This window comes from Acipenser ruthenus, chromosome 8 (genome assembly GCF_902713425.1).
Source record: "Acipenser ruthenus chromosome 8, fAciRut3.2 maternal haplotype, whole genome shotgun sequence".
Classification (NCBI taxonomy): domain Eukaryota; kingdom Metazoa; phylum Chordata; class Actinopteri; order Acipenseriformes; family Acipenseridae; genus Acipenser; species Acipenser ruthenus.
Window position 1 is genome coordinate 37119034 of NC_081196.1, and position 27690 is coordinate 37146723.

General features: G+C 39.0%; 3 protein-coding genes across 9 annotated transcripts in view; 1 reads left to right on the plus strand and 2 right to left on the minus strand.

Moving 5' to 3' along the window:
* Positions 1 to 675, plus strand: part of dcaf6 (ddb1 and cul4 associated factor 6) — a 60145-nt gene extending 59470 nt beyond the window's left edge. For all 6 annotated transcript variants that reach the window (XM_034922577.2, XM_059028892.1, XM_034922578.2 and 3 more), the window contains one exon: positions 186 to 675. In XM_034922577.2, the coding sequence (XP_034778468.2) occupies positions 186 to 250 (65 nt within the window). In that variant the 3' untranslated portion in view covers positions 251 to 675. The remainder of the gene's footprint in view (positions 1 to 185) is intronic.
* A 1735-nt stretch (positions 676 to 2410) lies between these two features.
* On the minus strand, positions 2411 to 19746 carry gpr161a (G protein-coupled receptor 161a). 2 transcript variants are annotated; one of them, XM_034011181.3, is made up of 6 exons: positions 19233 to 19746; positions 15697 to 16102; positions 7843 to 8561; positions 5556 to 5663; positions 5192 to 5317; positions 2411 to 4826 (listed from the first exon to the last, which is right to left on the minus strand). In XM_034011181.3, exons 2-6 carry the CDS (start codon positions 16053 to 16055, stop codon positions 4540 to 4542), a joined length of 1599 nt encoding a protein of 532 aa, XP_033867072.1. In that variant the 5' UTR covers positions 16056 to 16102; positions 19233 to 19746; the 3' UTR covers positions 2411 to 4539. The 2 variants fall into 2 exon arrangements, with proteins under 2 accessions (XP_033867072.1, XP_058884876.1); XM_059028893.1 differs by lacking the exon at positions 19233 to 19746 and adding an exon at positions 17527 to 17637.
* A 272-nt stretch (positions 19747 to 20018) lies between these two features.
* On the minus strand, positions 20019 to 27322 carry LOC117406845 (thiamine transporter 1-like). The gene is made up of 6 exons (XM_034011185.3): positions 27120 to 27322; positions 25083 to 25670; positions 24346 to 24589; positions 23696 to 23888; positions 23029 to 23170; positions 20019 to 21451 (listed from the first exon to the last, which is right to left on the minus strand). The coding sequence occupies exons 1-6, from the start codon at positions 27246 to 27248 to the stop codon at positions 21266 to 21268; spliced, it is 1482 nt and encodes a 493-aa protein (XP_033867076.1). The 5' UTR covers positions 27249 to 27322; the 3' UTR covers positions 20019 to 21265.
* Between the last annotated feature and the right edge of the window lie 368 nt (positions 27323 to 27690).

The following is a 27690-nucleotide window of genomic DNA, read 5'->3' on the forward strand; positions in this document are numbered from 1 at the left end:
AACTTACACACACACACACACATTATATATATATATATATATATATATATATATATATATATATATATATATATATATATATATATAACATACCTTGTCTGTTAACAGACAAGGTGCAATAAGGGCTTATCATTAGTTCGTGTCGGATGTCAGAATTTTAAAGATTTTTCAACCATTTTTTCCAGACCGTTTGGAAGGTGATCGCTCTGAAGGTTCTGGCCAAGAGAATGAGAACGAGGATGAAGAATAAACCATTGTTTTTCTACAAAGCACTTGAAGATTAATGAAATTTCCACAAGTAAAATGTAGACTATTTTCCTTACACCGCATTAGTGCAATTTTTAGGTGTTTATTTTTTTTTTTTTTTGGAGCATTACTTTACTTTATTACTAACATTTCCTTGTGGAACAACTGCTTTTAAAAAACAAAACAAAAAAAAAAGTGTGAGAATTGCAGCAATAAACAAGGAATTAAAGAAAATGGATGACAGGTGCGTGAGGTTATAAAGTGCAATATTATTTTTCAAGTGCAAATGTTTGGGCTTGGATCAGTGTAGAGTGAGTTTTCATTATACTATTTACGAGGGTTAAAAACTCAAACTTTGTATACCTGCTGTAATGCATGTAAGCTAAAAGAAAAATGATGCTTTTCAAGTAAACAATTTTGTTGTTAAAACAGTTTCTGGTTCAGTTATTTGCCTCCTATTAAATCGATGATCAGGTCAGAGGAAAACAGCCTCTCAAGGTTTTGTTCACTTCTTTTTTTTTTTTTTAAGAAAAGGTGCGGTCCCTACATGACCACATCTGCTAAAAAAAGAAACTCCACCATGGTTGAATTTACTGACCACTCCAGTGTGCATAATGCATGGTGTACATTATTTTTCTTGTTTGTTCTCCTAAGAAGTGTATCTTGTTATGTTAATGTATGGTAAAATCACAAGCTGGTTGACTTCCCTAACCCACTTGAGACCATCTCCTGGAAGTAATATCCAAATAATGAAGAAATTAAATGAAAGCTCTTCTCATCTCCGTTGATATCACAATGCACTCCTAGGGGGCATTACAGATTAACATTGGTCCATATTATTCTCAGGTAATTACTTCTTTGTTGGATGATACTGTTTTATAGAGGTACAGAAAGTATTTTAAATATAATACTGTAATTTATCCCTGGCACTGGAAATTTGACAAATCGCAGCCTGGATGGTTGGCTGTGTGGTCCGGTGGTTAAAGAAAAGGGCTTGTAACCAGGAGGTCCCCGGTTCAAATCCCGACTCACTCATTAACCCACTGTGTGACCCTGAGCAAGTCACTTAACCTCCTTGTGCTCCGTCTTTCGGGTGAGACGTAATTGTAAGTGACTCTGCAGCTGATGCATAGTTCACACACCCTATTCTCTGTGAGTCACCTTGGATAAAGGCATCTGCAAAATAAACAAATAATGATAGATATGGAAGGATAAGTTTTAATAATTGGTAACCAGGGTGCCATTTGTCAAATTTCAATTGCTGGGGAGAAAATACAAACTACAAAACAGTAGGCAAGCCTGTAGTATAGATACAGCACGCCGATACATCACTCAATTGCCACCATGCAAATGCAGTTATTGTCATTAAATAAAAAATAATAATTCTCTAACTAAATGGCAATAACAACAATGTATGCTTATAATCAACTATTATATATATATATATACACACACACATATATATATATATATATACACACACACACACACACACACACACACACTTTTTTTCTGTGGCAGATTCTGGCTTTGAGAAGATTCTTCAAAAATATTTACGATCAATTTCTGGTTGCTTCTTTTCATTTTTGTAACTAAACTATTTTTAAAAGATTGAATGTTTGTATGTTTTTTTCAGCAGCAAAAATTGTGCTTCTATAAAGCACTTTTAAGAACTCAAAAAAGAGCAGTTTGAGCATAACCATCAGCATACTGAGGTTTCAAAACATGTGTCTTATTGGCTGACTCCCCATAGAAGCAGCGTCGTCAGCGTATTGGCTGGTTCCAGTGCCTGTATGGTAAAAAATGCAGAGAAATATGGTAAACAGTCCAAACGACGACACGACACAGAGAACCAGTGAAGCAGTGCACTGCATGAGATGCAGCATGAATAAATAACGTTTTCCAGAAATGTTTTCAGGAAAGAGTGCAAAATCTATAAGCCCTTCTAGGGATGGAAATTGAAATTGCAGAGCCTGTTTATCACTTTCAGCAACACCCTCTTGCACTTACAAATTGAAAAAAAGACTTATGAACTGTTTAATCTGAATTGTCTGATTTCATTTTGAGTTTAACTATCCTTGATCAAACCATGCAGTACCTTTTATCTAGAGTAGTTCAAAAAAACCCGGCAAAACTCAGGCAAGTGTGCGCTAGTAAACAGTAATTTTTACTTTTTTTTTTTTTTTTTTTTAAGTACAAAAAAATTCAAAATGATATTGTTTCTACAATGGAGAACAGTGGTCTAATACATGTATTTAACATACAAATACCATATATAGATACAAAAAACACTTATTTCCTAATTGCATTTTTTTTACAATGCAGTATCCACTTAATGTTTACGGGGAGCAGTCCTGTTTAACTTCTGTTTTGATAAACAGGCCTGCTTCCCTAAGAGTGCCAGCCACAAGCCTTTTTTTGGAAGCGAGTTTCTGCCCCAGCAACTGGAACACCCTTTGAAATTTAATCAAAACTGGCAAGTACATTGTTGAAAGCCTATGTTGTGTACATTTCTTCATGACTTGGGGACAATCTGCAACATTAAGACTGTCCAATTTTGTTTCCATGCATATGAAACTGCATGTTTGAAACCAATTTGTTTCAAAAATGGAAACATCTGCAAAATGTAACACACACTTGTGTAAATGCACTGAGCCTCACATCACTGATTTGCTGTGTAAATGGTATCCCTGAACATGTTACTAGGTGCTTCAGTGACTGAACAAATAACTGGTGTTTCACAAGGAACTGTAATTAACATTGCAAACTCACTTTTTGTGGTTTCTTTTAGAAGCATGTTGATAGGTGAAATGGTAGCTGTATCAGTACAGAGATGATAGACAAAGAGAAGGAGATGTGATACCTTTTATTTGACTAACTAAACAATAGGCTTTCAAGACCTCAAAGGTCTCTTCAAATGAAAGACCTCCGAGATCTTGAAACCTCTCCTCTTTGTTGAAGCAAGAAATTCAGTGGTTTTTATTTTGTATGTAGTAAAATAGCAACACATTGATTTTTTTTTTTTTTTTTTAACAGATATTTTCATGGTTATTGAGAGAAACTTGTGTAAAAAAAAATATTCCTGATAAACAAATGCAATTTGGACTGCCTTTTTAAAAGCTGGATACTGCATACTGGAGTCAAGTAATGGTAGTGCACAACCAATTTTGACTGCTTTTCACAGGTTCTACCAATAAACCAGTTACATGTAAAATTGGTCCTATATTCCACAGCATAGTACCATTATATACGTCCTTACACATAAATCACTCGAGTCTTGTGGAAATAAAATTACTGTGACTGTGGAGAACAGTACTATAAAGAAGTGAAGTCATTAATGCCGGTTTTAGAACACAAAACAGTGTGACATTTAAAATACTTTGGACTTGAAGTAAAGTTAACATTTGGCTAGTAAAATTATTTAATACTGTCCCGAAAGCCACGTACACCAGCTTCACTGTTGCTTGTGTCCTGGGGTGAACGATGAACTTGAGAAAGTCCTCTGTGCACAACCAACTGTATACAGTTCAGAAGTGCCCAATATCAAGTTGGTTACCAACTAGCTGAGGACCCACATGTCTAATTCCTAATATTGCATTACTTAGGATTCCACGGTCAAGTCAACTTCCCTTTCCCTTTCTTACAGCACATGCACGTGATGTAGCCGATCAGGACTGGGATTCAGGTAAAGGTTCTAGGACTCACAAGTCATCAAATATGGCACCCCGCACAGATCTTCTCCTGCCCCTTAATGCCAGAACTCCAGGCCATCTAAGTTTTCAAAATGCTTTTCCAAGACACAAAGCTTGCTATATTTCAGCTTGTGACACCCCTCTCTTAGGATGTGTAAAAATGTAATTCTCCTTTAAAAAAAAACAAAACAAAAAAAACGTATTGACAATAATTTAGGAAGTTGCACGTATAATATTTCCACAGAAGGAATATAAAGTATGCTTATGGTCACACAGGTACATTCTGGATGTACAATGTTTCATAGTCCTTTCTACAGTAAGTTTGCTACATGCACAGAAAATAAAGATTAACATAATCAAGCTTTCAATAGGCTTGCAGTCTTACTGCTGGTGGTAAAGAAACAGCAAGACAAACAAAACCAATGCATGAAAAGTCCAGTCACGCAATATTTCCTATAAATTCTGGTCCCATGATTGTAGTGGATTCCCCCCCTCCAAATAATCAACTGCTACAATGTCCAGCAATGATGATGAGGCTATTGGTTCTTGGAAATGTGGCTTCCAGAGACCAGTGTATCTGTCTCAAACTGCTAAATGAGAATTAAGCACAAATTTCTTCAATGTCTTCCTCCTCTTCATTGCCATCATGTACAATTCCTTCATCGATGCTCTCCAGCCTCAGTCTCTGCCCATTCAGGTACCTGGGTCCTCGCTGTGTGCTGCCTAGGCTCGCTGGCACAGGCCGGACAGAAAACAAAATGCTTTTTTCATCCCCAAACAGAAATAATTTGGCATCTGTCTCTATGGCTTTAGCCAGGCAAGAGGCATAGCTGTCCAGCGATTTATGGATCTCTGCTGTCACTTGAAGTGTGGAAGAATTTGAGTTTTCTAGGAAATAATTAAATCAATTTTAGTACATGTTGGCATACAAAGTTTTTTTTTTGTTTTGTTAACTTTCTAAAAAAGAAAACAGACTAAAACATAAATGTGGAATGCCCTTTGTTACCACAAGCAAAACCTACAGAAATGACACACACGCAGCACACACACACAGGAAATACACTGTTCTAGTCTCTGGCCTGGAACACCACATGATGTGAGCATTCTTTAATGCTTCCTGCATGAGGACCCTAAAAACACAGCTTCTTTTCTTATCCCCTGTTCATTTGAAATAGCCTTTTAAAACATATACATCCTTCCATACTTATTTTCAAAAATTCTTTGTCAAGTAATACTACAATTTATTTTGGCACCTTTGGAATGTTGTTCCACCTGGTCCTCAAACGTGACAGAACTCCGCCTCTTGTGTGACCAGCCACTGTGATGAGAATTGTGTGTACCGTCTGAAGTGAAGTCATCCAGCAACATGACATCTGTGCCTGAAAGAAAACAAACACACACACACTTATTTAACTGCAGTACCTCCATTTACAGCATTTTATCCAGTGACAGCATGCACTCTACGGAATATACGGTACGATTAGACTTGTAAGAATTTTTTGTAAAAAAAAAAAACAGCATCATGTGGGATACTTGGTTGCAGTGGTCTTTTACGGTGTTTTATCAAGACTTTCGGAAATCATTTTGATTAATGGGACCTCACTTCCTTTTCTTTACCTGAGTCCTGAGAGAAGCTGAACCCCGTGTCCACAGTGCTGCTGCTGTGTCCTATGAGCTGTCCTCCTCCTGCCAGCATTGCTGTCAAGTGTGGTGACAAGCCCAAGTCTGTGGGGAAGAGAAAAACAATGTTTGAAATCAGAAAACTGCAATAAAACAAATAACCTACTAAAATAGCAGTGTAGGGTTGTCCATATTCAATCTGCCACTCAGCATAATAATCCACTAACAAATCAGGACTTTGTGTTTCGTATACACTGGTATTTCATAAAACACTTCAGGTGGTACATTTGTTTTGGTGATTTCTTGCAAATATCACCAAGCACTGAAGGTAGGAATCAAGCTAGTGGATCATGCTCCTGATGGCTGGGTGCATGATTCTCTATTTGATGTGAGTTAGCCCACGTATGAGACCTGACTTCTAAATCACGTTTTCGTGCACTACCGCGGTTGTTCGCTAACGCTGTCATTTTTGCCGTAGCGAAAGCGGTTGCACACATATTTGCTACATAGGGCCCATTGTGTTTAAAATTAAGGAATACAGCGTTTGTGTGTATTCCCTAATGTAACACATTACTGTGTTCATTTAAAATAATAATATTTTACAGTGTACATTTGAATCAATCAGGCTAGTCTAGATTAGCATTATACTGCATTTACTTGTTTTACTTTCTAAAATATTTGACCAGTATAGATTCATGGAGGTATTATGTTGTATGCGACTTAAGAACATAAGAAATGCTACAAACAAGAGGAGGTTCATTTGGCCCATGTTGCTCATTTGGTTGTTAATTAATCCAAGTAAGAACCTCCTCAAGCCATTTCTTGAAGTACCCGTGTGAATCAGATTCCACAACAGAGTTTAATTCATTCCTTTTTTTGCTCATTTTTAGATCACTTCTAAGATACCCCTGTATGTAAAACAGTTGGCCGGGTTATACAAAGTCTGCTTCAAGGAAAGTATTTGTGTTATTTTGTTATATAAAAGAATTAAGAGATTCCTTGTAATTGGAGTATTTGAAGCTGTCCGAAATGCCAGTTCTCTTTTTATATGTAAGAAATAAAGGAAATGGTGTCTTTTACACTCTGTTGCGCTTTCTTTTTTTATATTATATCGGCTACATCAAGTTATATATATATATATATATATATATATATATATATATATATATATATATAAATAAACAAATGGGTTGTAGGGAGATATGTGTATATATATATATATATATATATATATATATATATAAAATACACACAGCAAGCATTCCACCATGCTGTAGCATTATTAACTGTGTATTAGCCTCTTATGTACTTTGCACTTGCAAAAAAAAAAGAATTTGGCAACCATTTAACATGTAAATGGACATAAAATCCAAAGAATCGTGATCGTATTGAATACCATGATACTGTGCCTGGTATTGTATCGAGGCTCCCTAAATCACAGAACATTAATCTCGGTCCAAGTCATTTCTATAAATGAGTAACAGTAAGGATTCAAGTATAGACCCTTGTGGTACCACAATCCCCCAATCCGACTTTACATCTCTTACAATTACTTTCTGCTTTCTGTTTTTTAACCTTTTCTGTATCCAAGTACATGTCCTCCCCTGTATTCCTGCTGACCTTTCATGTGGAACTCTGTCAAAGGCTTTTTGAAAATCAAGATAAATTATATCGTAAGTGTTGTCATCATCTACATTAGCTGTAACATCCTCAAAGAAGTCAAGTAGGTTAGTTAAGCACAACCTCCCTCTTCTGAATCCATGCTGGCTCTCCCCTATAATATTGTTGCTGTATAAATAGTCTTCAAGCTTACTTCTTAATATTGCTTCCATCATTTTGCATGTTACGAACTAAAAGGTCTACAATTACCCACGTTTGTCATATTCCCCTTTTTAAATCCTGGTATAACAGTTGCAAGCTTCCAGTCTTCATGGACCTCACTTGTTTCTATAGAACTATTCATGATACTGCCATAGTAGTCTACTTATTTCTACCCTTGTTTCCACCCGGTGATTTGTTATTTTCTAGCTCTTTTAATACCTCTACTTCACCGATGCTGAAAGACCTGTGTGTGTGCAAAACAGACAGCTTTTTTTGTATCCTAAAATTATTTTTTAAATTTTAAAAATAAAAAAAAATGTGTTTAATACATCAGACATTTTGCAGTCACATTTTTTTTTTTTTTTTTTTTTAAATCGGTGAGCATGTGAGCCCAGTAGTCAACTGCATATAAACTTCTGTGTGTTAACCATGTCTCTCCAGCAAGCAACCCCATTTACTGTACCTGTGATTCGATTGGAGATGCTGAACATCCGGGAGGTCCTGTTGCGCGTAACGAAAGATTCCCTGTAATAGCGGTCCCCGAAGCACATCCCCAGCAGCTCCTTGCGCACAGTCTTGTTCCACAGTCCGTAGATCAGGGGGTGGCACACTGCGCTGGAGAATGAGAGCCAGGTCACCAAAGTCTCCAAGCTGGGGGAAACACTGCCCTTCCCCCACAGGGCTTCAGTGCAGATCACGGCAATGTAAGGTCCCCAAGTCACCACGAAGGCCCCTATCACCACCAGGATGGTGATGAAGGACTTGCACTGGTTTGCTGAGTAGACAACACTTTTCCGGCTGCCGTTGGAAGAGGTAGATGTGTTGGAGTTCTTGCGGTCGTTCTTCTGCAACGACGACTCCTCCTGGGTGATCACCACCGTCCCGCAGTGGATCTTGCGGGCTTTGATCCGCGCCACCCGGAAAATGAAGCCATAGCACACCAGCATGGCCATGAAAGGCAGCAGGCCGCACCAAGTGATCCAGAAGGCCGTGTAGCCCACTTCCCGGTGCCAGGCGGCCGTGCAGGTCCACTTGAACTGATCGAACTCGAAGGTGGACCAGCCGAACAGCGGGGGCAGGCAGCCAATGAGAGAATGCAGCCACACGTAGAGTATAGCCACCACAGCTCGGTTTCCAGTGATCTTCATGGGGTAGACCATAGGGTAGAGCACAGCATAGTATCTGAAGGAGAGGGAGAAAAAACACCCAAGGGTGAAATTAAAATTAAAGAGCAAACAAAGCAAACTTTATTTATATAGCTGTGTTTTTCTAGCCGCTATGGGTCCTCTACGAGGGGTTTAAGTGTGCATATGCTATGTTTTTAGTCATTTAGACAGGTGACTGTGTACGTTTGAAAATCACAGATATGTTTAGATGCTTCCAGGCATTTACTCGGATAAAGTTGTCTGTCTATTTTAAGTTATTCAAGGCTAGTTAAATTAGCTGACACATCCCTACGTGCGATTTCCGAAACATTTACATGTCTATTAGGCATTGAATTTCCGAGTTACACCTGCCAAAAACACATTACAATTTTAGTCAATTTAAAATCCAGTAAAGGCGCTCCACGTGGAGTGCAGGATGCGCTCTATAGTCTGGACGTCGCGAGTTCGAGTCCAGGCTATTCCACAGTCAAACGTGGACAGGAGCCCCCAGGGGGCGGCGCACAATTGGCCGAGCGTCGACTGGGGGGAGGGAGGGTTAGGTCGGCCAGGGTGTCCTCGGCTCACCGCGCACCAGCGACCCCTGTACTCTGGCCAGGCACCTGCGGGCTTGCCTGTAAGCTGCGTTGTCCTCCGACGCTGCACCTCTTGAGTGGCTGCACGGTGAGCCGCAGTGTGAAAAAAGTGGTCAGCTGACAGCCAGCTTCATTTAGGCCAGCTTCACGCAATCTCCTCTGAACAGTTGATGTTGAAACATCTGTACTTCTAGTAGCATTTAGCAGAGCTTGTATTTCAGGGGCAGTTAATCGCCGGTTTCGCAGACTTGTGACTCGAATGAACTTGTTCTCTGATTCTGAGGTCACCCTTGGCCTGCCTGACCTTGTTTCGTCCTCATGAGTGCCAGTTTCTTCAAATCGTTCGATGGTCTTGGCCACAGCATTTACAGACACTTGCAAAGTTCTTGCGATTTGCCTTAAAGATTGACCTTCATTTCTTAAAGTAATTACAGACTGTCTTTTTTCTTTGCGTAACTGAGCGTATTTTGCCATTTTCTGATCCCTTACATTCAGGAATGACAAACTTGTGCCTATGCTACCTATATCTATAATAATCATGGACCCTCACCTGTTAACAATAATTGGCGACAAACGGTTAATTAGGTAACATGCTAGTTAACTCGGAGAACATCTAACAAAGACACTTTTATACTTAGGTCAGTGTTCTAACACCGTGTTATACACATTTCAGACTTTTAACTGACTTGGGCTTCAGACTGAAATCCCCTTGCTTTGGGTGACCATTTCATTGAAATTGACAAGATTTACATTTTCATTTAAAAATAAAATTTTTGAATGCAATTCACTTATGATTATCAGCTTATATACAGTACTGTGCAAAAGTTTTAGGCAGGTGTGAAAAAATGCTGTAAAGTAAGAATGCTTTCAAAAATAGACATGTTAATAGTTTATATTTATCAATTAACAAAATGCAAAGTGAGTGAACAGAAGAAAAATCTACATCAAATCAATATTTGGTGTGACCACCCTTTGCCTTCAAAACAGCATCAATTCTTCTAGGTACACTTGCACACAGTTTTTGAAGGAACTCGGCAGGTAGGTTGGCCCAAACATCTTGGAGAACTAACCACAGTTCTTCTGTGGATTTAGGCAGCCTCGGTTGCTTCTCTCTCTTCATGTAATCCCAGACAGACTCGATGATGTTGAGATCAGGGCTCTGTGGGGGCCATACCATCACTTCCAGGACTCCTTGTTCTTCTTTACGCTGAAGATAGTTCTTAATGACTTTCGCTGTATGTTTGGGGTCGTTGTCATGCTGCAGAATAAATTTGGGGCCAATCAGATGCCTCCCTGATGGTATTGCATGATGGATAAGTATCTGCCTGTACTTCTCAGCATTGAGGAGACCATTAATTCTGACCAAATCCCCAACTCCATTTGCAGAAATGCAGCCCCAAACTTGCAAGGAACCTCCACCATGCTTCACTGTTGCCTGCAGACACTCATTCGTGTACCGCTCTCTAGCCCTTCGGCGAACAAACTGCCTTCTGCTACAGCCAAATATTTCAAATTTTGACTCATCAGTCCAGAGCACCTGCTGCCATTTTTCTGCACCCCAGTTCCTGTGTTTTCGTGTATAGTTGAGTCGCTTGGCCTTGTTTCCCCGTCGGAGGTATGGCTTTTTGGCCGCAAGTCTTCCATGAAGGCCACTTCTGACCAGACTTCTCCGGACAGTAGATGGGTGTACCAGGGTCCCACTGTTTTTTGCCAACTCTGAGCTGATGGCACTGCTGGACATCTTCCGATTGCGAAGGGAAGTAAGCATGATGTGTCTTTCATCTGCTGCAGTAAGTTTCCTTGGCCGACCACTGCGTCTACGGTCCTCAACGTTGCCCGTTTCTTTGTGCTTCTTCAAAAGAGCTTGGACAGCACATCTGGAAACCCCTGTCTGCCTTGAAATTTCTGCCTGGGAGAGACCTTGCTGATGCAGTATAAATACCTTGTGTCTTGTTGCTGTGTTCAGTCTTGCCATGGTGTATGACTTTTGACAGTAAACTGTCTTTAGCAACCTCACCTTGTTAGCTGAGTTTGGCTGTTCCTCACCCAGTTTTATTCCTCCTACACAGCTGTTTCTGTTTCAGTTAATGATTGTGTTTCAACCTACATATTGAATTGATGCTCATTAGCACCTGTTTGGTATAATTGTTTAATCATACACCTGACTATATGCCTACAAAATCCCTGACTTTGTGCAAGTGTACCTAGAAGAATTGATGCTGTTTTGAAGGCAAAGGGTGGTCACACCAAATATGGATTTGATTTAGATTTTTCTTCTGTTCACTAACTTTGCATTTAGTTAATTGATAAATATAATCTATTAACATGTCTATTTTTGAAAGCATTCTTACTTTACAGCATTTTTTCACACCTGCCTAAAACTTTTGCACAGTACTGTAAGAACACGTATCATATAATTAAATATTAAGTGTTTATAGGCAAGTTTATACAGTTAAAAGCATAGATCATCATGAAAAACCTGGTTTCAAGCAGGTGTACTCAAACTTTTGACGGTCCTGTGTAATATATATATATATATATATATATATATATATATATATATATATATACACACACACACACACGTCAATTTAGTCACCTACGAAAATGGGCTCTATGTGTCAGGGAATAGTAATGCTAGGAGACAGCATGTTGCATATTCTGCTTCCCTAAAACTCTCAATCTAAAAAAGTAACCCATAAGTTTATTTTATTTTCAAACAATAAATTACTCTGCTGTTAATTTGCTGTGCACACTGCTAGAGCCTTGTACTTATAAATAATGTAAATACAACAGCAAAACTAGGCCAATTTTGTCTGGGACAAAAAATGAATGCTGAAAACTGGGACAATCCCACTTTTCCTGGGACGTCTCGTAACAAAGTCCTAATGTTTGTGGCTTTTAGTGTTTGTTTAACAAGAAACAAACACTAAAAGCCAAAACAGAAAGCGTTTTCTGTCTAAAATAATGAAGACCAAATTAGCAATAGCATCAACAAAAGCCTGAAATGGACTTCAGTAAAACGTGCAACTGTACACAGGAGGTCACACGAAAAGGGGCACAACTCAGTATTGTGTTCAGCTCTTCAGCCCGCTCCGATCAAGGATGCACCCGGGTCCATGGTTTCCAGTTCTCCACCGCGGGAACTACAATGCAGAGTTTGAGCGCGCATTTAGGGGTCGCAGACAACTGCAAACCTGAGAGTCCCGACAAACCATTCATGGGTGATTGCTTTGTGTAGGATGCACTAAAATGTAATCATTAGAAATGTATGAATAAATGCACCCGGACAATAATACTGTTCTCCACAGTTTTATAGGAATTCCTGAGAACTTTTGATGAAGCAGCAGCAGTAACAGTCAGGGGTGTGCAATTCATATCACCTGACGCCCGGGATAACAAGTATTGCCGTTATACTTTGCCCGTTGGAAGTACTTTTTATTTATTTATTTTTCCTATGTTCGTTTTGTTGCTAGAAAAACACTGGGTATATTTCTAGAGAGCCACACAAGTTTGTGAAAACTGAATAGCGGAAGTTCTGCTACACACAAACATTTTAAAAGAGTTTACCTCCCACCCCTATCACTTCTGATTGGCTAGCTGTGGAACAAGCTCATATTCTCTTGGTTACAAAGAAATCCAGAAATGGCTGCCAAGAGAGCCTCTGGCAACGCACAGACTAGTCTTTTAAACATGGTATTATTTACGTTTTTTGTAAATTAGCAAATAAATCGTGTTGTGTAATTTTTATTAATTATTTCTGAGTCTACTTTGTAGTTAAGTGTGTACTTGTTGGAATGTTTAAAAACTGTTTAGAAGCATTTTAAGACACATGTAATGTTTTTTTTTTTTCTTTCGGTTTTAGTGTTGCTAACCTAGTTCGCCATTTTTTTTTTTTTACTAGATTTGAACAGAAGCGATATTAGTTATTTATTGTATATGCGCACTCCATCGATTTGTGAAACTATTAAAACATGAAGATTGATGAATATGTTCATAATGATAGAAATTAAATGCTTATATATGAGATTGTCTGTAAAATATTTTATCATTGTTTTAAAATAAAATAGACTATAAATCTCATGGCAATGTGTTTATGTATTAATTCATTTATATATTTATTTTTCAGGGAGTGTAGTGCAGGGAAAGAATGTTGCCCTCCAAAAAAAAAAAAAAAAATGGCCATCAGGCTATGAAACCAGGATCTCCCTGCTGCAGCAGTGTTCCAGTTAGCCATCATCAGGCAAGATGTTAGATGAGGAAAAAGAACATATTTTGTCTTTGCAGAATTTGATGGAGCCAACTGTAAATATTACGTGCAAGCTGGTAGAAAAATAGTAAATGCAGAGAACCATGACAGGTTATACACACCCTTTAAAAATCTGGGGTTCAGCAGTTGGCTGAAACTGAAAGAACGTCAAGAAAAATCTGAATTCCACAAAGCAGCAGTAATAGTTGAATGGGAAAAAAAACAGACAGAAGCTATTTTTATATTTGAATAACTCCAAGTACTGCTTATTATAGTACTCTTAGTATGTTACTTACATTTACTGGCAAATGTGTTCCAAACTGCACTGAAAGGCACATTCTTAAAGTATGTTATCAATACAATACCCTGATCTGCTTTTAATAAATAGTATCCCCACGAAACAGCACCTCTAGGCCTACACGCATTTTGAACTGAAACATTTCACAACTGGAGGAGTGGGGGTGACAACAGTAATGTTTTACAAAAATAAATAAATAATTTGCATTAAAGCTATTTCTGAGTATAATCTTAATTTGTATGATTTATAATAACTTATTATGTCGAGTGTAGGGTGTCTCTTACTGCACAGTTTGAGCAGCCAGAACCACAACACGCTACACACAACATATTAAACTTAGATCAAACACAGAGGTTCTATGAAACAATTAACAACCCTTTTGGAACAAGGCTCTGAACCGCTCAACACAATAATCAGAGGGAATGGATTTAAAGAGCCACAAGCGAGAACCACTGCTTTGATGTTACAGTCGCCACCACTTACACCGTACAGGGTTATTTTGGGCAGCCGTTTATATTGGACAAATAGCGTTTGCCATTCCCATTGATTTCAAGAACAAAGGTATTGTTTTTACCGTGTTAAGCACGCAGTATATTTTCGGGCAAATTCAGCTGTTTGGATCTCATTATGTACCATTCACAGATTTAAATAACAAAGGGCGTCTGCTAAGAAATAAATAATAATAATAAATGCACTGCTTTGTACTGTAGTAATCACTCTTACTAATCCACCAGTCAGCAGTTTTCACTTGCCATTCACATAGATTTCAATACAAAAGGCAGCATTTTACTGTAGTAAAAGCTTGACAGATCGATCAATCAGCTGTTTGCACCTCATTACTGAGCGATTACCTCTGTACTGTACCTTGGCTATTTAATCCCTGTACACAGTATCAGGGATATTTACAGTCTGAAAAAACAGCACTGACTGCAACAGCAAGCAAGCATGGCTGGAAAGAGAAAAGCGATGAGCAACAGCACAAAAATTCAGTGTAAATAAAATGTCTCTAGATGCTGTGCGCTTGCTAAAGCATGCTTGGAACTAAGTCAGCAAACAATGCATCTTTGCTTCAAAAAGCTGGGGATGATGTGGGAATGGACCCGATTATGGACTGGGGAAGGGGATGGGAGTACTCTGTAAATATGTTCATAAACTGTTATTTTTGTTCAGATCTGTTAAAGTGACTAGAGCTGAAAGACAGCCTGTGCGTGAGTGCGTCACTGAGGGGGGTGGGAGCAGGTCTGACACGAGCAGTCAGAGACAGGGAGTGTTGGACCAATGAGTGAAGAAGGGGGAGGAACTTTGGTGTGTATTTGTGAGTGTGGAGATGACAGTATGAAAGACAGAAGCGGGCTCTGGCAGCGGGAAACTGAGAGACTAAAAAAAAATAATAATAAAGACAGCAGTTTACTACTGCTTTGAACCGCAAATGTTATCTGTCTCATTATATCCTGGTAACTCCGCAGATCAGCGCTACAATATGTAAATAAATCCTGTTCACTTGCAGGGTGTATCAACTTCAACCGCCGTCTCGATCTCCTGCCTGTCACTCAGCAGCGAATGCACGCACCCACATGGCAAAAGGCTACCATGTCACAAGCATTAATACCCTGTATCTTTCTAAACAAGGGATTTAGGGGAGCTCCCTAATAAAAGATGAATCTCAAAACAATAACAATATAGTACAGTAATTGTTACAGCTGTATAATGGTATTTATCCGCCTTTTTACTCTGATCCCATCGCAGTCGGATACGCGACGGATTACTGTACTTTATTACATTCACAGGTTTTAATACATCTTTTTAGTGTAATGAGTTTCTTAAAGATTTTTAACCGTATACATGCTTGTTTGTTTTGATTACTGTACTGGTGCTTGTGGGATATTTTGAATGTCAGGCTATTGTGTGGGAGTTTATACCGTCCATCGCTTACTGCGGGTGAATCACGTTAACACAAACAAGCCTGTTCTAAGCTGTGGCGACTGTACATCAAAGAAAAGGAAAAACCATGGTGCCCCACACTCAGTCTTACCTGTCAATTGCAATGGCTCCTAAAGTGAGCATGCTGGCCGAGCTGACAAGCAGGTAAAGCAGGGCGGTGAAGTTGCACCACACCACGCCGAAGATCCATTCACGGCGTATGGAGCTGGCAATGACAAAGGGCAGAACCAGCACTGACAGTAGCAGGTTGGAGAGTGTGAGGCTGAAGACAAACTTGTTGCTAGGTGTGAGCAGGTAGGGCTTCTTGTACAGCGTCACCACGATCACCAGGTTGCCGAGGCAGACGAGGACAGCAATGACTAGGATGACGATCGTCTCGACCACGATGACGCCGCCGTCCTCTGCAGAGGTGACATTTCCCAGGGCTGTCCCATTGCCACTGCTGGTCATTGTGCAAGACTGACACAAGGCAAAGGAGGAGACATGCTAGACAGTCGCTGGGGAGAGAAAAAAAAAAAGTAGCCTTAATTATGTTGCAGTTGTTTTAGACAATCTTGGACATGCGCTTTTACCAATAAAGACTTGTCTGCATTCACTGCTACACCATGATGGTAAAAGTACTTATTTTACCCCCAATTTACCCCAATTTTCTCCCCAATTTGAAATGTCCAATCATTTTCCCCCTCACTCCTGCAATTCCCCACACAGCTCAGGAGAGCTGAAGGTTCAGTGGGCGTCCTCCGATCCCACGCCCGAGCCAGCTTCCTCTTTACACCCAGAACCTCGAGAACGGATGTCAGCAAGCAAATGACCTCTGGAGGATAAAGGCCAGCCCTGCAGGTGTCTGCTTTTGAGCTCGCTGGGCGTCTGGCCAGAAGGGTTCGCTCTAGCGTGATGAGGAAAAACGTAATTGTTTTAACATAAAAACAGTTTATTTAACCACAAAAATGCTTCATGAATGTTATGTTCCAAAAATAAAATTTTAAAAAAGTTGCAAAGTAAGCCATTAAGTATTCCAGTTTAGAATTGTGGAATAGACTAACTTATACAGTTGTCTGCACAAAAACTAGCACCTAAGGCCAGCGCTGTAAAAAGTAGTTTCTTTCCTTGTCCTGCTAAATACATAATCAATTTTACTTGTGAGATGTATGGCTCATAAAAAATATATTGCAAAATTTAAAGAGAATGTTATTATCTATTCAGGGATGCCAAGATATACAGTCAGTAAGAGATCTGAATGAGGACAAATCCCCACCCCCAATCATTCTGTAAATCATTTGTTGTGTCCATATTTTGTGTCGTTACTGTACATATTGCTTGGGGCAAGGAAGCTGAAACCCTTTAAACTCCTATAGTAGACGGTCAGTGCTGTTATGGATATGCGCCTGGCTGTATTATCAAAAGTCAGACTGAAAGAATACTTTTGTCACTCACTGTGTTCATCGGATCAAACACTGTGAGATTTCAGCAGGCTTAGAATACTGTCAAATGAATTGAAAACTAAAATACAATGCAATAATATCAAACTAATGCTCTCCCTTTAGGGGTTTATTAACCTCCACTGCATCTGGGTTATTCAGTATGTATATTATTTCTGAACTTTTTCTCCACAGAATTATAAACTGCCGGCTTTATAATCGCTCCGATCACAATTTTTTAAATATTTTATTTTTAGAAATTTTAAAACAGTTTGTGTGAACTCTATGGAGTTCGACAAATTGCTCTGCCAAGACTTGTATGTATCCCTATCCATGTTGGTGTATTATCTGACACTACATTTTGCATTATAAAATAGATACACTCTTGTGCATTGCCTACCGATGCCTTGACCAGACTGCACCCAGCTACCTCCTGACCCTCATCTCTCCCTACACCCCCACTCGACCTCTCCGCTCCGCCTGCACTAGAAGACTGGCTGTACCTCCTCTATGCTCCCCTGCCTCCAGAGCCCGCTCCTTCTCCACCCTCGCCCCGCAGTGGTGGTACGACCTTCCTACGAATGTCAGGACTGCCCAGTCCCTGACCACCTTCTGGCGCCTCCTCAAGACACACAGACAACACCTGTAAAACTCAACTCTCCCCTTCTGGTCTATATAGCACTCTTTCTTTAATGCACTTTAACTTGCACTTATCTGCTCCCTATTTTACTGTAATCCTGCACTTAACCCAATCTGTAGTATTTTGTATTTCACTTTCACTCCTATCTAACCCTGATGTAACTATCAACACTGTTATCTGCTCTTGAACTGCCCCGATATCAAATCGTATTGTGTTTTGTATTTGCTCTTATTAGGACTGAAGTCATTGTATTTTGTATCTTGCTCTTAATTGTACTGTAATTCTTGATATGTATTTGTTTGTATAAAGCTGTAAATTGCCCTGGGTAAGGGTCTCTGCTAAGAAATAAATAAATAAATAAATACATAGATAGCAAACTTAACATGGTACAAGTATACACTCAGTGTATACAGTACATTTTTGAGATTATAGATACAGATAGATACTCACATACTGTAACTACATTATTTAAGAGTGCATGTTTTAACAGAGTACAATTTAAAAAAAAATGTCATATCTTTATCATCAAGCATACTGTAACAGTACATGAAAAAAATAACACATGCTAACTTCACAACAAACTACAAAAACAACAATAACATTTCAGTGGTTTGTACACAACTGCACCAAGTACATACGACTGTAAAAACCACTAATGAGAGGTAAAGTATTCTTACCACTTACAGGTATCCAACCAACAACATGCGGAAATTGTAACGTAGCTCAGAGCCTGGCATGTTTGTTCTAAAAATGGAGTTTCCCAAATTGGCCAAGATATAGATAGATAAATATATTCGCGTCGCTATTTATAACACAAGTCACCCCTAAAAAAAACGCCGGGCCTCATTCTTATGGCAGGGGATTTCCTTCAGTCTATCCACTAACTTCCCTACAACTGGAATAAATGAGAACAAAACGCAAGGGTGCCATTACATTAACTCCCAGTACATTTGAGAGGTATGCAAAGCATCAGTCTGTCGCTTACGTTATACAGTAATGCATGACTACTTTATTTTATTTATATATATATATATATATATATATATATATATATATATATATATATATATATATATATATATAAACTTACCCGTTATACACTTGATTTTTTTAACATTTAACTTTTTTTTTTTTTTTAATTACACTGCTTCACTGTAAATAGACTGTAAATAGATCTTATGCATCCACTGGTTAAATAAATAAATAAATAAATAAATAAATACAAATAATAAAAAGTTGCCACCGAATAAACGTCGTAATAATGAGTCGGTTTCTATGCAGATCACTGGTTTTGCTAGGACAAAAACGTCTTAAATGAATCAAAACTGTTTTTGCCACATATCAACATACCCCCAACTACGCCTAAATGTTCTTTAATTATGACTCACATAAAAAAAAGCTTACACCTTTCCAAATGTGTTTGACCTTTGATTAATTTACATACAAATCCATACTGCCCACCCTAATCCATAAGTTTTCAGAGCCATGCAGTATATAAGAAAGGGACAAGTACGAGAGTTCCTTCTTTGTCTCCAAAAACTTTTTTTTTTTTTTTTTTAACGTTCTCACCTTCTTTCTTTTCACTCCGCCGGTCTCGATTCACCCCTCTCTGGTCCTGCAGAACACACCCGGCTTGTGGAACGTTTCGGGATCTCCAGAGGAACTTTTTCTTAATTCCAAAGTTTTTAATTAACTGCCCTTAATCAAACCAGGCAGTTTCCCTGGCTGCAATGGCGCCCGCCTCTCTCCGGTCTCTCACTCAGCTTTTCTAGTTGCAGCTGGCGAGACTTCACCACATTCAGTCTGTGGGTGGTCTGGTCTAGTCGCCGCTCCTCGCTTCTAGCGCTATCAAAATGAAGGAAGAATGCTAAATAAATAAGCCTTCAAATCAAACGTACTATTTTTTATTTGATTCAAGTTTGTTGTCTCTTTCTCTTCTGTGTTGTAAACGTTTTTGTAGCATTTTAAAAGCTTTAATACGATTGGTTTGGTTATTGGCTTTGTGAAACCCCGGTTTCAGCACTCTGGACCACCAATGAAGATCAAATGTTCGCGCAGCAGCTTCTACCACCGTCACGCGGGCATCTCCCAACCAATCATGCTTTACCACACACCTTGAAGCGAACAAGGAAGCTGACATTGTATTACTTTCAAACACACGTGCTTACTGAAAGTGCAATTTCAAACGCCCCCCTCCCCCCAAAAAACAACATGGCTATTTTGCTCTTGTCGCCCTGAAAACCAAACAGATTTTACTTTACATTTTCAATTATTTAAAAAAAGGTAAATAATGCAGGCATTAGATTATGATTCATACAAAATATAAAAAGGAAGCAAATAGTTTTCATCTTTTTTATTATTTCAGATACACATTCTTTTCAACTTTTTAACATTATATCAAACAGAGTGATTAGATATTGAACATACAGCTCATCCTTATATTTTTCATCCTTATTGTTTTACTGCTAAACCTTGTTAAAATGCAAAACCCATACTTCTGTGTTCAATTAATATTTTTTTTTTTTTTTACTGCAAATCACCACCTGCTGGAATAGACCAGAACTGCAGACTATATGTCCTGAATGAATCAGTACTGTACCTCTTCAGGATAACTTTCTTTTTGAATGCTACCTCCTTTAGAATGAGCAAGGAACAACAACATTCAAGTGAATACCAAGAGAAAGAACATTCAGAATCAAGCTTGCAGAATACATGCATTCTGTAAACCAGTAACCACAACACAAGCAAAAATGATCACTCATTTATATTCTCGTAACTATTCAGAATAGAAATGAACTCGGTACTGTTTGCATTTACACTTGGAGCTTGATATACAGTACAAGAAATTACAGTACAAGAAATTATCACACAAAACCTATCAATAAGCAACCCGCACTCTGAAACATCACAGCATGGCAAACTGCAATAGGGGAGAGCTGCTGGTGGCAGAAGAGCTATAGTGTAAGACCGAAGAATCTAAAAGGCACATATGCAAACCTGTAACTAAAATGTAGGATTGTAATATGGTTCACTGAGGCCACTGGTAATATGGTTCTCTTTACACATGATCACATACAGTTCTGTAGCTCTGTATGCAAGTACATTCTTTTTGGTAATGTCATCTCTGTAACAGCTTTAGATTATACATGTATTGCAAACACTTTCCATCCACATAGAAAGCTACCATACCAAAATGCATGGTGGTGCAGATTAATATGTATCCCTATCCATGCTGGTGTATTGTCTGACACTACATTAGAGCCAAAATAAATAAATAGGCAACATAAAACAAGTTAGCATCACTGCTGGTTTTAACATTCTGCCCCTCTAGTGAAAGGGGTCTCTTATGTTGATACAATGGGAAATATAGCAATCAAACTTGCAAGGTTGGCTGTATCTCCTGTATTCTGGATTGGTTTATACATCTGAAATAATTGTAACAGAGTGCAAAAATATGGATGTCCCAGAAAAGTGTTTTGTATCTGTTTTGTAAAGAGACCAACTACCCCCTCACGTAGACACACAAAAGAACTCATACTGTAACATTATTTTAGCAAGTGTCCAAACATACATCAAAGTAATAGTCCAGCATTGTGAAGGCTTCAAGATGTGTTAGTGATGTAGTTGCAGTCATTCTGAGACACCTGGTCCCCTGAAAAGTCACATTCAGTTATTCCACCAACAGTCTCATGTATATGGCTTGTTCTCCACCTTGCCACTAATTTGTAAAGTCCAGCTGCGAGGAAAACAGCTGCAATCATGACAAAGTAGCTTGCATAAATAAGAAACTGGGAAAGAAAGGCAGACAGAAAGAAATAATTAGTGCTGGGACGAACATGTTGGGACATCTGTTCAAAACTCTGACAGGTGTTTGAATGTTCGTTCATTTGCCAAACAGAATCAAAGCCATAATATGTAACACTGTATTAAAAGTAAAAAAATATCCCAGAAGAGTAGTTTGTGAAGGCCTTACTTTACCCAACTGAACTTACCACAAAAACAAAGGATGCAATACAGTAGTTTAAGATAAACATGTATGTTTTCAGGTAAAACAAACCGTACATGAAGTACAGTATATCCCTGCTACGGCTGTTTCTTTGCAAGCGGTCAAAGACATATTTTCATAAAGTAATAACCACTGCTGAGGACACCGAGGGCACGACCTCGGTGTCCTCATATCTAGTTACGGCCATGACAGTAATGTTTTTAATTTCTATCATCATATGGAATACATGCTAGAATATAAAGGCTTGTTATTAAAAAAAAAAGGTCTCAAGGAGTTGAATGGATTAAAGTTAAAGTATATTTTCCTCTAGAGGAATTATCACTTTTTGATGAATGGCTCAGGATGCAAATATAGTCTTCATCCATGCAAGAGCCAGCTGCCCATTGTTTCAATATGCTGTACATATCTTTCTCAAGCAAGCATGTGTATCCAGTTGTCAGGGCTATAGGATATAGAAACATTACATTTTATCATAAAAACGGTTTAACTAACCTTGCTTAAAGAATTTCCTAGGACATGAATCGGTATCTCGTTCTGCAGTGGTAACACTACTGTCTTTATATACCGTATTACTCTGAATTAATGCCTCACTCAGATATCAGCTTTTTAATAGACGCCGCTCTCAATAAAGAAATGTAAAGGTATTTTTTGGCTGAAAATATCTTCTTGTAGGTGCTTTAGTTGTTTTGTTTTTTATTCAACTGGAATTTCTCAGTCCTGTAAAATTGTAAATTAAAAAAAAAAATAAAAAAACACCTTGCTTACTATCTGAGAAGATGTTGTTTCGGTTTCTCTTACAGAGAAATTACAAACAAGCAGATAAATTACAGTGAGAAAAAAATAAAAACCGAGTAGGATATATTTTAGTTGTAACAAAAATCAAACCGATATTCAGAGGTAACATTTTTCCTGTATCAACTGTATCAAACTCAAATACCGTTCTCTCTCCTCTTCTTGTCCCACCCCATAGCAACAAATACACACCCCTGATTCGCTGGTACAGTACTCCCCTGACCTCCAAACTCCAACCTAATAGGCTCTCGTTAACTGTCAGTAAATGTACTGTATTCAAGCCCCAAAAACACAAAACAGTATAGTGCTGCAGATCAGAGCCTCTCATGCGCCGTTTCTAAAATGCCTTAAATCATTGAATAAAATATTGCAGCATTTGTAAAGCATAGCATTATTAATAAAGGCTGCCCCTGTTTAAGGACTGCAGTCATTTTGATCAATTTAAAATAAACGCCGCGGCACCAAATTGAAGTAATACAGTAATTACTGGGACATCAGAATGCATGCAAATTAAGAGGCTTTAGTTGACTGTGAATTTTAAACCACTTAGCTTGGTGTTTGGGTTACCTGAGTAAAAATGTCCAGTCCAAGTCCACTGGAGTCAACCACAATGACGGTGAGTAAAGTTTGTAAGGCGACAGCAGCAAAAGTGTTTACACCAAACACCAGGGCGTACCTCTCCATGCTGAGGTTAGCCCCAATCCGATATCTGTCTTCAAAACAGAGAAGAAATCTCAACTGCAGAATACATCACAGGGTTATGTATATACTAACTAAAATGACATTTTTATTCTAAAATAACATTGACATTTTACAAAGTTTTCAACAGCCAAAAACTGTGGAGGGTCCGCCATTTTTTTCAATGCTCTTTTGTAACTATGTCTGTCTGAGGGCAAACAGAATCGTTTAACTGTCTTTTTTTCACTCCAGGGCCAGGAATTGCAAAGATTTTTTAAAATTATAATTCTTTTTTTTTTTTTAAAGATCCTTCAAATATTTAATTCACATTTTAGCAACCTACCATAAATTAACAAATGCCTTGCACCTATCAAAAGCATGCAGTTGAAAACACACTTTGTTAGTACTTTGATTTTGTAGCATCCTTCTCTTTTACAGGTTGTCCCAGCCCCTTGATATTTACTTCATTGCAACAGCAAATTGTTATGTACTCACTTAGCTACAGATCAGTTTTTTTTTTTTTATATAAGTTAAACATTATAGGAAAGATACTCACGTTGCAATAGTTATTAGCAACATATATGTGCTTCTGAAAACAACATAAGACACATAGCACACCCAAATGTTTCTGACAGTGTCCATAATGTACACAGCCACAGCAATGACAACTGAGAAACTGCAGAGCACCAGCTCCACCCAGTCTTCCCAGGGTATCTTCACATAGCCCACACCAAAAGCTGCGACAGCACCTGGGAAAGAAAACATGCAGACCTGGGTCAATTGATGTGCACTAAAATAAGTACATTAACAAGTAACCCATTTACAGTTTATTGTTCTGGATATTTCCAGTCTAAATTCAGTTCAGTAGCAGGCTTCATCTGGTAGTAAATTATTTGATAAACAGTAAACCTGTGCATACTGCATTTCTCTTAAAAGGTGATTAGTTAGATCGGTGGTTATGTGCCTCACTCCAGGCAGTATAGCGAATTGTTGGGGTTACAGCATTTTTTGACATTGTGAAATGGGTTACAGGACGGTTTAGCAGTTTAAATAAGACACAAATGAGATCCACATTCCAGCGGATTTAGATTTTCACATGGCCAGTCTCCAGAAAAAAGGGATTACCGTATTAAATATAATAAAATATACGTACAGATATCCACAATAGCACCTGGCAGAATTTCTGGTTTTCGCCCCCTCCTGTACCTAGCAAAGTTGAGATGGCCTCCACACAGCCATTGTAGATGTCCGAGTCCTGGGACGGCAGGACCTCCTCCCACAGTGCCTGGGCATAGTTGATCAACTGGAAGTATCCGCAGGTGGACAGAGCCCACCATACCGACCAGCAGAGCAGAGGCCAGGAGGAGTAGCACTGCAGCAAATCCAGCCACAGCATCCTGAGCACTTCCAAGAAACCACCACCGCCGCCACCAGCCTGCACCGCTTTCAGCTGCACAGATAAAAGCGGCAGGATTTCAGGGCAGCAAGCAAAGCGTTCAACTGAAGAGACTTACACCCACCACCCCAGTCCAGTAAGAGAATTGACAGGGAGAAATACTGAAACAAACAAGGGGCACTGTGAAGCTAACTCTCTTTCTACCTCCCCTACATACCACATCATACCAACTCCCCTGAAAACGTGCCCTTTCTTGTGAACCTTCCAATAAATACATAACTACACATTCCCGAGTGATGCAAAATAGAGCACTTAAAAGTACTGTAATAGCCCAGGAAGCAAAAGAGAATTGGGTTATTATATTTTAAACACACTCAACTTGCAACAAATTAGTTTACACAAGAACGTCAAATAATAATGCAGAGTTTCAAGGGTTTAAATGAAAACTGACAGTAATCATAGAACGTGAGTATACTAGTACATTGGGCACTGTGTATAGGATTAAGACAGTATCTTGTTTTTGTGGTTACAGGATTTGAGTACTAACCTTTTGAGCAGCAGGAGGGCTTTCCTCAGCGTTCAGTGGAATCTTAGACTCTGGATCTTCCAATGCAGCCCTAGATAGTACTCTGGGAGGCAATTTTGCAGCCTTGCCTGTCAGATCCTTTTTGTCCACACATCCTTGATGGAAAAACAGGCTCTTATTTGGCATTGGCAGAAACCATGAGGTGACAAAGGCCAACGTCACAGATGTCAAAGTGATGGCGTTCAGGTAGAACAAGGGCACCTGTGCCAGCGACACCAGCACCTGTCCTGTGACCGAGCCTACAGTGTACCCTACCAGCGTGATGCTACGACAGTAACTAGTCCCCCTCTGGTACTGGGCAGAATCCACCACACTGTAGATGTAGGAGTAGTAAGCAATCTCTGTGGCTGTGGAGACCCCATAAAAGAACTCCATAAACTGTGTTGCTATTAGCCCCTGGGCATACATGAGCATCAGGTAGGTAACGATGAGACTCGCCCCCTGCAGGATGATGACAGGTTTGTAGCGAAGGAAGTCTGTAACCAGGAAAACTGGGAGCAGCAGAGCGAGGTACGAGTACGTCCATACTGGGAAGATTTCATTAAACACCTAAGGAGACACCAAACAAGCACAGGAAGCTTAAAGATGAGAGTTTAGCTGAAAATTTAAAATAAGTAAAAAGCCTGGCAATGTGTTGGCAGTAATGATTGATAGTTCTCATCTCATTTGTGCCTCCTGTCCCAACAAGGGTACCATATTAATAAAAGGTAGTGGGTCGATTACCATATTGGTGGCCTGACTGTCGCGGCTTGTTTCAGGCCCCGATTAGCACCAAACTTTGACTACCTAACCTAAATTAATATTGGGCAGTCCGAGACTACTGCTAATCAGGGGCTGTGAAACCAGCTGTACGTGTCTACACAATAGCAAGCCTCAAATGATGTGCATCTGCTTCTGACAACAGTTCTCCACGACAGCTGCTGTTTTCTGTGCTGCCATCTGTGTGGTAGTAGTCATGCTGGTTCCAGCTGATGGAACTCAAACTCAAGATGATAAACAGCATCCATCTAAACCGCAGCTTTGAGTGAAAACTGTTTTCAACTGTGTGACCTTCAATGTGCTGGTCCACTGCCACCTTAGTTACTGATGGTGTGGAATGTAAAATGCTTCCCAACAGGAGAAACAAAAGTGGCTGTTATATAGCGCCTGGTGGACATAGAGACTAATCTATAATTAAAATTCCAGCTGAGATTAGCCGAGTGATTTTAGCCGAGCGATTTTAGCCCCTGGAAGTGTGGTAATTCTAGCACAACCAACACCCTGGAGTGTCTTATTGAGCTTATAAAATGGGTTCCCAGTTTTAATAAATAAAGATACACATTTTTATTTAAATATAGGTTTATTTTTTCCTAAATACATTATTAAATTAGGAAAAATAGTTCCAATAAATGTAATAGTTCCAATTAATTTAATAGATAAACAAATTATTTTTAATTATAAATTAAATACATTCAAACAGATCACAAGGTTTTACTGATAACAAGGTACAGCTTTTAATTTAATACAATAGTAAGGTGAATACACTGCTGCTCACAGTACACAATAACATGAGGCTGCACTTCATATCCACTTGCAGGAACGCGGTCCCTCTTGATGGGAATTGATGCAACCTCCGCAATAAATGTGCAATCTCCCTCAACAGTCCCTAGCCTAACCTCTGTGTAATATTCGTGCTCACTTTTAAGGCATGGCAAATCCTGTAATTAAATAATACCTTAAAATGATCGGTTTAAACATTACAATACATACATCTCAAGGAATGGTACCCATCATTTTATTTCCTCTTAATACCATTCTCTCTCTCTCTATATATATATAAAACACGTGCTTAGCACTCTTAATTTAAGATGCGTTTTACCGGTATTTCACCCACCAAACAGGATGTAGGCTGTACGGTTTAAATGTCTGTTCTACTACAGTATTTTGTTTACATTTATAGAATAGTTAAATAATAAAAATACTAGCGATCAAAAATAAAACTTGCCTTTTCAGACTTACCTCTTTGTGTGTCAAGTTTTTATCAGGTCCCACAAGGTATGCTGTGATGAAGGGCTCTGATGGTCTCATGTTTGTGAAAAATCCACAAAGACACAGCATAAACGTCGGGAAGACCCATGCTTCTGCCATCGCTAGGACCGCCACAATATTTCATAACATTTCTCTTTCTCTGGCTGACTAAGTCGCAGTGCTGCACTCCACCAATCGTGTTGCGAAAATGCGAGGGGTGTGTCTTGAATGAGGAATGTAGTCTTGGCTGTCTGAAAAAGGTTAGTGTAGTTCACAAACGAGATATATTAAATTATCTTCAAGGGCTAGCATGAATTCATCAGTCGAATACAAAGTGTGCGATGTGACACTTTTTTAAAATATATATCTCATTTATATATAAATTTATAGATCTCAGAACTGGGTCCCCATAGCTGCTGTAAAACAACCTCTTAGGAGAGGAAGCTGCTTTCTTACAGCTGAAGTTGTAGACTATCATCTGAGCACCAAATCTGGTGATGAACCTCAACCCCCGGTAGAGATTAATCTTTTGGTGTTTTTGGGATAGGCTAGGTCCTAATAC